The 12,935-nt window shown below is 42.1% G+C and overlaps 1 protein-coding gene across 6 annotated transcripts in view; it reads left to right on the top strand.

The window, feature by feature from the left end:
• Positions 1–12,935, top strand: part of sugct (succinyl-CoA:glutarate-CoA transferase) — a 404,067-nt gene that overhangs the window by 251,235 nt on the left and 139,897 nt on the right. Inside the window, exon 13 of one of the 6 annotated variants that reach the window (XM_055633823.1) lies at positions 6,902–6,986. The exons of 4 other annotated variants lie outside the window; for them this stretch is intronic. In XM_055633823.1, the coding sequence (XP_055489798.1) occupies positions 6,902–6,967 (66 nt within the window). In that variant the 3' untranslated portion in view covers positions 6,968–6,986. Of the gene's footprint in view, positions 1–6,702; positions 6,726–6,901; positions 6,987–12,935 lie in introns of those variants that run through there. One more of the 6 variants, XM_055633825.1, reaches the window with a different exon arrangement.

The raw sequence follows: 12,935 nt of genomic DNA, 5'->3' as shown, positions 1-12,935 counted from the left end.
CTCATTAGTAGGTATCTACAAAAGATCAAGCAGGATGCTGCTTCAGGGTTGGTGGTGGTCCCAGATTGGCCTACACAACCATGGTACCCACTAGTGCTAAAAATGGTCACAGAACCTCTTATGGGTATTCCAAGACAAGAAAACCTACTTGTGCACCCTGTATCTGGTGATTTTCATCCTTTACATGATTGTATTGATTTGTTGATTTGCAGATTCTAAAAAGGCCATATCTCGGAAGAGGACTATCAGATCGCACTATGGATGTAATTGCAGGAGCCTGGAGGGATAGTACCCAGAAGCAGTACATTTCTTACATTAAGAAATGGGAGGTGTTTTGCTCAAGGCAGAATATTTCATACCACACTGCAGACATATTAGATGGTTTAGAAGTTCTGTCAACACTGCATGTTGATGTCAATTTAAGTTGTAGTGCGATCAATACTGCAAGGAGTGCCCTCTCTGCATATTTATGAAGAGCATCAGAACAACAGGTTCTAGGATCACGCCCTGTGGTCTGTTGGTACATGAAGGGAATTTTCAATGCCAAACCTCCTAGACCCAGATATACAGAAATCTGGAATGTGAGGGATGTGCTGATGATTTGTCTTTAGACAAAATTACCATGAAGGTAGTCATGCTAATGGCATTATTTTCAGCACAAAGAGTACAGACATTACATAAAGTACGTGTAGATAGAATGGTAATGACAGCAAATGCAATCACATTCTATGTCTATGATTTACTAAAACAGAGCAGACCAGGAGTCACGGGGTGTAAATTGGTCTTTGCAGCATATCCTACGGATCCAAGACTATGTGTAGTGGCACATTTAAAATGTTACATTGAGACCACCAAGGACTTAAGAGGTGCAGAATTAGCATTATTTATCAGCCATAAATATTTTTTAAAAACACATAAGAAAGTGTCAGTACAGACTATCTCGAGGTGGCTGAAGAAGGTGCTGGTTGATGCAGGAATTAATACTGACAAATTTAAATCTCATTCCACCAGGGCGGCAGCAAGATCGGCGGCCAAGGATTTGGACGTTCCAATAGACCATATCCTCGCGGCCGCAGTATGGGCAAGTGAACGGATGTTTCACAAGTATTACCATAAAGAAATAGCAGACCCTGGGGTATTTGGTGGTGCTGTTTTGGATTCAGTATTAAATGTTCCCCTGCGATTTTAAAAAAAGGGGACAAAAATTGTTTTCACTCATTTAGAGTCAATCAATGCAGTGAGACGCCTGGATTGAATCTACGGCATGAAATCACAGAAGCTTTAAAATCTTCACGTAGTCACTCGCGTGACTCCGAAGTAAAATAGTAAGATTAAACGAGAACTTACAGTTTGAAGTTTGATCTTTATTTTATGAGGAGTTACGTTGAGGGACTACGTGCCCTCTGCTCCCACCTTCATAAAGATCTACTGTAAGTTTAAGTTTGTCTCACGTGGCTTACTATTATGCTTCGGTAATTATCATCTGTGATTTCACGCCGCTGCTTTGAAGATTGACTCGTGTGCGCCTGGATGGGATCTCTTCACGTAGTCCCTCAACGTAACTCCTCATAAAATAAAGATCAAACTTCAAACTGGTAAGTTCTCATTTAATCTTACTATTAAAGTTCAGTAATCGGGAGAGCAGGTAGTTTCAGGCAGGCTGAGCGAAGGTGTTCCACAAAATGATTGCCCAGTCTGCGTTTGGTCTCGCTGATGTATAAGAGCCTCCACCCTGACCAACAGATACAGTGGATGAGATTGGAGGAGGTGAAAGTGAACATCTGCCTAACCTGAAAGGACTGTCGGGGTCCCTGATAGAGTCGAGGGAGGAGGTTCTTTATCTCTCCGCATCGCCGTCTAAATCTCTCATTTCCCTTATCCCAAACCAGTCTGAAGAAGGGTCCCGACCCAAAACATCACCCATTCCTTCTCTCCAGAGATGCTGCCTGTCCAGCTGAGTTACTCCAGCATATTGTGTCTATCTTCAACTTCTAATTAGCTCGCTCTCCCTGGATCCCATGTAATCTAATCTTCCAGTGCATCCATCCTACCATACAGAACCTTATCAAAGGCCTTCCTGAAGTACGCGTAGACTACTTTGATGACCCTGCCCTCATCAACCTTCTTTGTTGCTTCGTCAAAAAATTCAATCAAATATGTGAGCATCGACATGAGAATTTGTGAAAATCCACGCACAAAAATGAGCTGACTATTCCTGATTCAATCCCTATCCTTTCAAAACCAGGTCTATTTTTACCCACAGAATCCTACCCAGAAACTTTCCTACCACATATGTAAGCTTAAAGACCTCTAGCCATCAGGTTTTTCTTTGCAGCTATTCTTAAATAGAGGCACAACATTAGCCACACTCCAGTCTTCTGGCACCTCAGGGTGGTCACGGTGGCACAGCGGTAAAGATGCTGCCTTACAGCGAATGCAGCACCGGAGACCCAGGTTCGATCCTGACTACGGGCGCTGTCTGTACGGAGTTTGTACGTTCTACCTGTGATCTGCGTGGGTTTTCTCCGAGATCTTCGGATTCCTCCCACACTCCAAAAACGTACAGGTTTGTAGGTTAATTGGCTTGGTAAATGTAAAAATTGTCCCCAGTAGGATAGTGTTAATGTGCGGGGATCGCTGGTTGGCACAGACCCGGTAGGCCGAAGGGCCTGTTTCCGCGCTGTATCTCTAAACTAAACTAAACCTCACGTGTCTGACGATGATTCACTGTATCTCAGTAAGGACTCCTGCAATTTCTTCTCTAGCTTCCCACATTGTCGTGAAGCCAGGGAGATTTATTTAGCTTTACATGTCTTATGGCATTCAACATTTCCACAGTCTGTAACATACAGACTGTTCCCAAGACTTTGCCCTTAACCTTCCCAAGTTTTTCTCTGCCGTAAAAGCAGAATGAAAATATTCGTTGAAGACTTTGCCATCTCCTGTGGCTCCACACATAGATGACCACTTTGGTTTCTGAGGGGCCTTATTCTCTCCTTAGTTACCTTTTATTCCCTTAATATTCTGCAGATTTACCACACATGTTCGATGTACATGGTGATATTAGGGCATAAGGGTCTCGACCCGAAACATCATCCATTCCTTCTCTCCAGAGATGCTGCCTGTCCCGCTGAGTTGCTCCAGCATGTTGTGTCTACCTGGTGATATTAGGGAACAGTCTCGTGAGGAGAATGGATTCTTTCCTCAGCTGCATCGAATGGGATTCCAATCGGAACTTTCTGTGAAATTTCAAAGTGATTAAGTTGTGTCTGAATCTGTGGTCCGAAACCTAACAAAGCAGGTTATGTACTAAAAAGGAACAAGTTAGCTGAGATTGAATGGAAAACTAGATTTTAAAATTGATAGGTAAGGAAACATAACCATTTAAGGAAATGATTCACAATTGCCAACAAATGTACATTCTTATGGTATGAAATTTCCATGGTATGAAATTTCCATGGAATGAGTGATCCTCCACAGCTAACAAGAGAAGCTAAGTGAATGAAGAGAAAATGCTCAAAATTCAGGACTCGGCATTGTTCTGATTAATTTTAATGTTAACTCTATTTTTCTCACCACAATACATCTTGACCTACTGAGTATTTCCAGGCCTGTTTCTGCACTGTATCTCTAAACTAAAAAAAAACAAAAGTAAACTATTTCCCCCCCCCCTTCTACAAACAACTGCCATGAACCTCTTTCTTCCCTTGATATCTTCCCCACCCCAAACATTTTCAGCCATGATCTCAGTCTTCAACACATCATCTCCGATTTCACTATCCTTAATAATAAGAAATCACAGAATAAAGGTTGTAAGACCTCTTTGATGGCACACGGTGACTTAGTCCTTATGATGGAATATTCCAGCCTGTAGTCTCAAACAAAGGTTTGAGTATAATATATAAAAAATGTGAAATTATCCATTTTGGTGGAAAAATAAATATTAAGCATATTTTCTGAATGGCGAGAGAATGATTGCAGAGTTACGAGATGCAAGGGGATCTTGATGTTTTGTTGCATGACTTGCTAAAGGTACACACAGGTATAGCAATTAAACTGGAAAGCTAATAGAATATGATTTACACTTGAATCCTTTCAATTGAGTTAAAACCACTGGGGCAACATTTTCTATAATGCACTCGTTCCAAGGTTTACCCTTCTCTGGGAGTGTCTGATTGTGGAACGACCCCTGTGAAGCAGTGCTAAACATATTCTGACAGGGTGTGTTCAAGTCAGTGTGACTGTTTCTTTTGACAAGAATATTTTGTTCAATTCATTATTAAATGGATGCATTTTACTCTTAAAAGAGGGATAAAAGTGGGCCAGGTTTTGCAAACTGTGTGTCTACTCAAATAGACACAAAATGCTGCAGTAACAGCGGGTCAGACAGCATCTCTGGAGGAAAGGAATAGGTGACGTTTCAGGTCGGGACCCTTCTTCAGACTGAGAGTCAGGGGAAAGGGATACGAGAGATATTGACAGTGATATAGAGAGATGGAGAACAAATGAAAGAAAGATAAGCAAAAAAGTAAGGATAATATAGGAAACAGGCGATTGTTCGCTGTGGCATAGGTGAAAACGATTTACAATGAGACTCATCAAGATGGTTTTGAAGCTAGTATGACTTGGGTGGGGGAGGAACAGAGAGAGAGGGGATGCAAGGATTACTTGAAGTTAGAGAAATCAAGGTTCATACCACTGGGTTGAAAGCTGCCTAAGCGCCAAGGGCCTGTCCCACTGTCCCGAGTTATTCACGAATTCGCCTGAGTTTTCAAACTCGCAGAATGTTCATAACGTGTCCATAGGAGGCTGTAGGAGTCCGTGGATATTTCGTAGTGGCTCGTTATGCCAGCCGTAGGTACTCGGGGCATCAGGTAGTCGGAACGTTTTTTCCAGCCTGATGAAAAATATCCACGAGTGAAAAAAATAGCCCCGGGTACCTACGGCTGGCATAACGAGCTGCTACGATATAACCACGGACTCCTATGGACTCGTTACGAACATTCTGCGAGTTTGAAAACTCGGGAGAATTTGTGAATAAATCAGGAGAATTTGTGAATAACTCGGGTAAGTGGGACAGGCCCTTGAGGCAGCAAAATCTGGCCCAGTACAATTGCATTTACTCAACATTCAAACAAGCCTCTATTCCACATGCAATTTTATATTGTCCTCCCTGTTCTTTTGTATTAATTTGAAGCACTCTCCACACTCCCATGGAAAGCCTTAAATATTATTTATATTTTCTCCTACAAATTACCTTACATGGAAACTAAGTTTATAGTTGTCAGAAATTTCTGCTTTTCCAGTCAGAAGTCAGGTTTGTATATAAAGGGTCAGCAGCAATGAAATTTGTCATAATCATTGTGGAAATGGAATGCACATAAATTTCAGTTATAGTTTTGAAAAGGGCTCTTGACTTGTAAAGCATGCACAGGCAATGCCAGTATTCCGATTGAAAATGTATTCCCTCATCTTTCATGATATTATCATTTCTGCATAAAGCACAGATGCTACTTTGATAACAGCCTCACCCGGTAAGATAACACGTTCATTTTTAAAAAGGCCATCTGATTTCCCTTTTCAAGGGGGTTGCATCCCAGTGCCTGACCATCTGTGAGCCTACCAATATATATGATTAGTGCGACCAGCCAACTCTATAAGTACAGGTGCAGGGTCTTGCTTAAGGGCACGTCCCACTTTCCAGACTTAATTCAAAACATCTGCCGAGTTTAAAGGACCTAAAAAAAAAATCAAGATTGTGGTAATCTATGAACTCCTACGACCTTCCATGACTATGTTCACGAACTCCTACGAGTATGTCTACGAATTCCCACGACTATTTCGATGCCCTCCTTATGAGTAAAAAGTTGCAATTTCTTTCATCCCAACTATTTTTTTACTTTTTTATCGGACTGGAAAAAACATCCCGACTTACCTGAAGCCACGAGTACCTGTGGCTTCCATAACGAGTCGCTACGATATATCTACGAACACCTATGACCTCCTATGGACTCGTTACGAACATTCTGCGAGTTTGAATCAAGGGGAAAACTCGGAAGAATTTGTGAATAACTCATGCAAGTGGGACAGGCCCATTACATAGCACAGAACTGGTTTCAAAGGCAAAAAAACTGCTGATGCTGGAAATCTGAAATGCAAATAGAAAATGCTGGGAATGCTCAGCAGGTCAGGAAGTATTTGTGGAGATCAACAGAGATCTCATCTATTCAATCTAGTCCATTGTAAGAGTCGATGAAGACATTCTCTCTTCATTGTAGCAATGAAATAGTGTGGCATGACTGACTCTGTAAAGACATTAAGAATGTAATGTTTGGGATTGTGTATTGATTGTTTACGAGATCATTATGACGTTAAGTGGAGGGAAGAATAAATAAGGAGACATTTGAGTAGCAATTGAACACAACCGGCATTGTTGGCTTTTGGGAATGGCGAACTAAACTAAAAAACTTCAATAAACAAAACTAGTACTTGCTATTCAAGTTATGTCGACCAAATGACATATGTGTAAGATTATTTGAAAACTCCTGCATAAGAGTTAGCTTGTTGTATGGATGCTGTTGTTTTAGTTTATGTTAAAAATATGACATTTTCTTGGAATCTCAAAGCAAACCCAGCATTGTGTTTAGACGTGGCCTAATTATTTTATTCAATCTTCATCTCTTGTCACACTGACCTCTGTAGTCATGAAGACCCTTGAAAGGCTTGTGATGGCCAAGCTGAAAAATATCATGACCCCCCTCCCTCCTCTGCTGGACCCTCTGCAATTTGCATATCGGACCAATAGATCTGTGGATGAAGCAGTCAACCTGGGCCTGCACTTCATCCTCCAGCACCCAGACCGCCAGGGGACCTATGTGAGGATTTTGTTTGTTGATTTTAGCTCTGCGTTCAACACCATTGTGCCAGGGATACTACACTCCAAACTTTCAGAGTTGACTGTGCCTGAACCCCTCTGTCGGTGGATCACCAGCTTCCTGACACTGGGAAAGCACATCTCGGACCCGCAAATCGTCAGCATAGGAACACCGCAAGGGTGTGTACTCTCTCCTCTACTCTCTCTACACCAAGGACTGCACTTCCACAGACACCTCTGTCAAGCTTCTCAAGTTTACGGGCGACACAACCCTGATTGGACTGATCCAGGATGGGGAAGAATCTGCCTGTAGACAGGAAGTGTCACAGCTGGCGGCCTGGTGCCATCGCAACAACCTGGAGCTCAATGCGCTTAAAACAGTGGAATTGATTGTAGACTTTAAGAGAGCTCCCCCTCCCCTCACCTCACTCACCATCAACACCACAGTCACATCTGTGGAGTATTTTAAGTTCCTGGGAACTATTATCTCCAAGGACCTTAAATGGGGGGCTACCATCGACTCCACAGTCAAAAAGGCACAACAGAGGATGTACCTCCAGCAGCAGTGAGGAAGCACAATCTGCCACAGGCAATGATGGTCCAATTCTATACGGCCATCTTAGAGTCTGTCCTCACCTTCTCCATCATGGTCTGGTTTGGCTCAGCCACCAAGCACGGCATCCGGAGGCTGCAGCAAATCGCCCGATCAGCTGAGAAGGTTATTGGCTGCAACTTTCCCTCCATTGACGAACTGTACACTGCAAGGGTCAGGAAGTGTGCGGGTAAGACCATCTCTGACCTCTCTCACCCTGGCCACAAACTTTTTGAATCACTTACCTCTGGAAGGCGACTCCGGACTGTCAATGCTGCCACAGCCAGACATAAAAACAGCTTTTTTCTATGAGTAGTAGCTCTACTCAATAACCAAAAATCTGTAGCCTTCTTTTCCTTTGGTATTTTATTTAATTCACATGTTTAATCAATAATGTTTTACTATTAATGTTTAATGCTTTATGTGTCATTCCTAACTGTTACTGTATGTCGTTGTCACTTGCGGGCAGAGCACCAAGGCAAATTCCTTGTATGTGAATACTTGGCCAATAAACATATTCATTCTTTCATTCATTCATAGTGATATCAACGTGTTTGCAATAGGCCATTTTGTCCTATTTAAGTTTCATTGTTTTCAGGGTTTTGTAAATATTAATCCAGTTTTTCAATAACACAAAAACAAAAAGATAACTGTTATTTGTAACACATTCACCAGAACTAATATCTTTAGGCTATGGGGTAATTCTGTTATTCCACACAGAAAGAAGGCACCGTTCCCAAAGTAAGATTGGATCAGAGAGTTTTATAACAGTATATCTGATCTACATTTCCTTCAAGCACAGTTTGCTCTGGTGAAGAAAAGGATTGCAGAATTATCCCTCACAGCAAGTAGAAGATATTGTGGTGAGGATTTCAAAAACAGATAATTCCTCTGAAGTAGGGTGATGACCCGAAATGTCACATGCCCACTCGCTCCACAGATATCCCTTGCCCCGCTCAAGTTCTCCCAGCACGTTGTGTCTTGCTCAAGACTCTAACATCTGCATTTCTGTGTGTCTCCTGATTATTGCTCATGTTTAGCAGTTCATTGCAAGATCTGGAACTTGTTTGAATTTAACATGAGTCTTGCATCACTTTGTAGTTGCAGTTGGCACATCAACTTGGAAATGCTTTCAGAAATCAAAGCTTGTTAAAGTCAACTTGCCATTTTTTTCCTTCAGACAAATGGAACTTTTTTTTATAGAAAATGGTAACTAATCCACTATGTACTTCGTTGAATATCTGTGTTTGATTTTATACTCAAGATTTTTGACAATCCCTCCATGCTACATGTATACCACATAGATTATATAAGACAATAACAAAGGAAATTGCTGCAAAACACTGAAGGTAAATTATTCCATTGTCATGCAATGAAACTACTCTCTAATGTGAGAAATATCTATAAATAATTTGCTCCTTTAATGAAAGAATATAAATAATAACTGTGTCAAATAGAATGTCTTATGTTCAAGGAAGGAAGGACAAGAATCATTTAAACAGTTAGACAGGTACATGGATAGGGCAGGTTTGGAGGGATATGGGCCAAACACAGGCAGGTGGGACTAGTGTAGCTGGGACATGTTGGCCGGTGTTGGCAAGTTGGGCCCACAGGGCCTGTTTCCACGCTGTATGACTATGACTCTAAGAAATAAACTAACAACACTGTTCCTTTGTTGTAAATGACAATTTACCTCTTAAGATTTGTTGGAGATGGGTTGTAATATTGGTCGATGCAGAAAGTATCTTGCCCCAGACCTATTTCTAATGAGAAGATTTACTTGTTTACCATTTGCGCACTCCAAGCTGTTTTGTGAGATTTCGAGCTACTTTGGATCTAGACTGGATACTGGGACAGCAACATTGTACCTTTCCCTGCACAGTGACATTTGGATTGTTTCATGCCGCTGTCCCCAGTCCATTCATCACTGGTGTTGGTTTTTAATCATTTGTAGCACTACCTTGCTTACCTTATTTTTGCTGACAGTGAGTGTGCAGGAAGCATTTCTGTCGATTCATTTTCAGCAGCTTCAATTAGAAATGTATTTATCTGTCACAATCGGACACGACTGAAACCCTTACAGGAGTAAACCTGTGCAATTGTATGTTAAGGGTCTGTCCCTCTTGGGCGACCTAATCCGCGAGATCTGACGAGTTTGCCCACGACTCATACTCGCAGCATGGTCGACATGAGGTCGTAGGAGGTCTTTGTAACTCTCCTTCATGCTCAAAGAGTAGTTCCCGTGTACTCGAGGCCTCAGCTAGGTCGCGGCGTATTTTTCAACATGTTGAAGAATGCCCACGAGTAAAAAAAGGTCGCCATTGGAAAAAATCGATACTTTTTTTACTCGTAGGTTTAGTCGTAGTAGGTCGGCATGTTAGTCGTAGGTTATCGAGGGTAGTCGAAGGTGATCGTAGATAGTCTTCATCATAGTCAAAGGAGATCGAAGGAGGTCGTCTTCACTCTCCACTATTCGATGTCCAATTTTCCAGATGTTAATCGTAGCTTGACCTAGCTAGTCGAAGCTAGTCTTCAACATAGTCGAAGGAGGTCGAAGGAGGTCTTCTACATAGTCAAAGGAGGTCTTCAACATGACATTTTTTCAAACTCTCCTAAGCTCTTCTAAACTCGCCAATTAGGTCGCCCAAGTGGTACAGCCCCTTTAATTATCAAATATTGATTTTGTGACTGTATTGAACCCATCTGCAAAGGATACCTGCAGCACATTTGGATTTTGTACATCAGAGTTTCTATTAACTGACTACTCACAGAAGGAAAGTGAAATACTCCTGGGAACAAGGCTGTTTGCTGCAGATTGCCTAATTGTGGATTAACTTGGGCAAGCTTTCATTCTTGATGAAAGGGAATATGTGTAGTTATGTTCTCTTCTGTGATGATTTAGTATATTTCATATAATTAAATTAAGTAGTTTAGATGTTTTAATCCATTCCGAAGGAAGACTTCAGTAAAAGAAGCTCCACCAATGGCCTGGAAACTAGGTGTGTGAGAGGAAATTTGTGCGGATATAAGGACCACCATACCATTTTATTAAAGTTGGCTGGAATATTGGAGTTCAAGACGAAGGATAAATCCTTAGGATAAGTACAATAAAAGTTGTTTTGTAATGTCTACAAACGGAACACCCATTTTGCAGGGAAGATAAGACCAACATTTCCTATCCTCTGCAGACACCTAAAGGACTGCCCCACTAGGTGATTTTTTTAGGCAACTGTCATAGTCGTAGCAGGTCGCTGAAAAACCAGCGACTGAGCTAATGGGCTTGTCCCACTTAGGCGATTTTTTTTTTAGGCGACTGCCGGCTATTATACTACGACAATGGAATTCACCAAAGTCAGCACCAGCGACAACCTACTTCACCTGGCGACAACCTACGCCATCCTGGCGACAACCTACAACAACACCTACATCCAGAGAAGAGGAGTTACGACAAGCCCACTGTCGCCGAATGTCACTGAAAAGTTTTGAACATTTCAAAATCCAGCGGCGACCAAAAAAATGCTACGACTCTTTAGGTGACTGAGGAGACTACTCACGACCATACAGGCGACACTCTGGCGACCATGTGGCGACTGCCTAAACAATCACCTAAGTGGGACAGGGCCTTAATGCCTTCTACAACAACTAATCTCAAATGGCTGTTAGGATTCTATATTTATATCACATGATGATGGAGGTTCATTCATAATGCTCCAAAATGATCCTCACATTCTCTTAGCTTCATTGTTTCAGCTGTAACTGAGGTTACAAAATTGTATTGCAAAGATGCAATACAATGAGAAGATTTGTAAAAATTATCAACTTGTCGAGTTTTGTTTTGTGATACAGCGCAGAAAAAATCCCTTTGGCCACTGAGTCCATGCCAATCAGGGAGAGTCCGATGGTTACCAAAGAGGTAGATAGTGGTTCAGCACTGCTCTCTGGTTGGGGTAGGGTGATTCAGTTGGCTGACAACAGCTGGAGAGAAATTGTCCCTGAATCTGGAGGTGTGCGTTTTCACACTTCTATACTTTTGTTTGGGAGAGGGGAGAAAAGGGAGTGGCCAGGGTGCGACTCGTCTTTGATTATGCTGCTGGATCAGCCAATCAGATGTCAAGATCTTCATCTCCAAATGTATTGCACATTCCTTGCTCGTGGTTGAAAACTCACAGCCAGAGACTTCTGCAATGCTCTTGAGTGATTTCTGGCCATGGTGGGAATTAGTGGATGGCTTCTGTTTGAGAGCTGATGATTCTGTTTTTAGGCATCGGTAGGTTTAAAATAGGACAAGAACATCCCACTCATTTATGGAATAAACAAGGTGCTATAATATACACAGAAAATGCCAGAAAATACTCGGCATGTGAGGCAGCATTTGCTGGAAAGGGAAACATTTTAGGTCTGAGACTTCACCAGACTTGAGAAAGAGAAAAACAAGTCTTCTAAGAAGATGGGACAGGGCTGTGAGTGATGCAAAGGGGATATCTCTAACGGGATGAAATAACATGGTCATTCAAGGGTAATTCTGCTCCTTTTTGTGTTGGTGATGTTGCATTGTCAGGCACACTGGGGACATGTCTAGCTGGCTTGACTCTTGAAATGAAAACGTGGAGGAAATAAAAGGCAGGAAGACAAAGTCACCAGGTCTGAGTATCGAGATCGAGCTATCTAAATCTGGAGATTTTGACACTGTGTCCTGGATGGCTGCAAAGTGCCCAGAAGGAGGCCAGAGATAGAAAGCCAAGAGTGGAAAGTGGTAGTAGGATGGTGAACTATCGTGGTAGTGTGATGGTGATCTATCATGGCAGTGGGATGGTGAACTAACGTAGTAGGATGGTGAACTATCGTGGCAGTAGGATGGTGAACCATTGTGGCAGTGGGATGGTGAACTAAAGTGGCAGTGGGATGGTGAACTATCGTGGTAGTAGGATGGTGAACTAAAGTGGCAGTGGGATGGTGAACTATCGTGGTAGTAGGATGGTGAACTAAAGTGGCAGTGTGATGGTGAACTGAAGTGGGAGGCAGGGTCACTACTGAGTAAGATCAGGGTCATTCCTGAGAAATGAGTGCAAGTGTGATCTGTGTTTGGTTTCTCCCAACCTGGAGGAGTCCACATTGTGAACACTGAATGCAATCCACTAGATTGTAAGAAATGCAAGACCAGGACAGATAGATACAGGTCTGCTGCATCTTGAATCCATGCAATGGGTGCATTTGGTAGAAGCACGCCCTGCCTTACAAACTATCAACTATTAATTCACTTGTGAAGATTTTATGGAAATTAGAGCATAAAAGGTAGCTATGGAAAGTGAGTGTTAACATTTCATGGCAATAACCTGATGAAATGTTAACATTGTTTCATGCCCATAGACACTGCATAACATGCTGAGCATTTCCTGCAGCGTCTGTTTTATTTTAATCACAATCTCAAAGCCCAGTTCTCCAGTCTGCCTTATGGTTCATCACTACTCA

Source organism: Leucoraja erinacea, chromosome 4, assembly GCF_028641065.1.
Source record: "Leucoraja erinacea ecotype New England chromosome 4, Leri_hhj_1, whole genome shotgun sequence".
In the NCBI taxonomy this organism is placed as follows: domain Eukaryota; kingdom Metazoa; phylum Chordata; class Chondrichthyes; order Rajiformes; family Rajidae; genus Leucoraja; species Leucoraja erinaceus.
The sequence above is the reverse complement of the archived record's forward strand: the minus strand, read 5'-3'. Positions and strand labels throughout refer to the sequence as shown.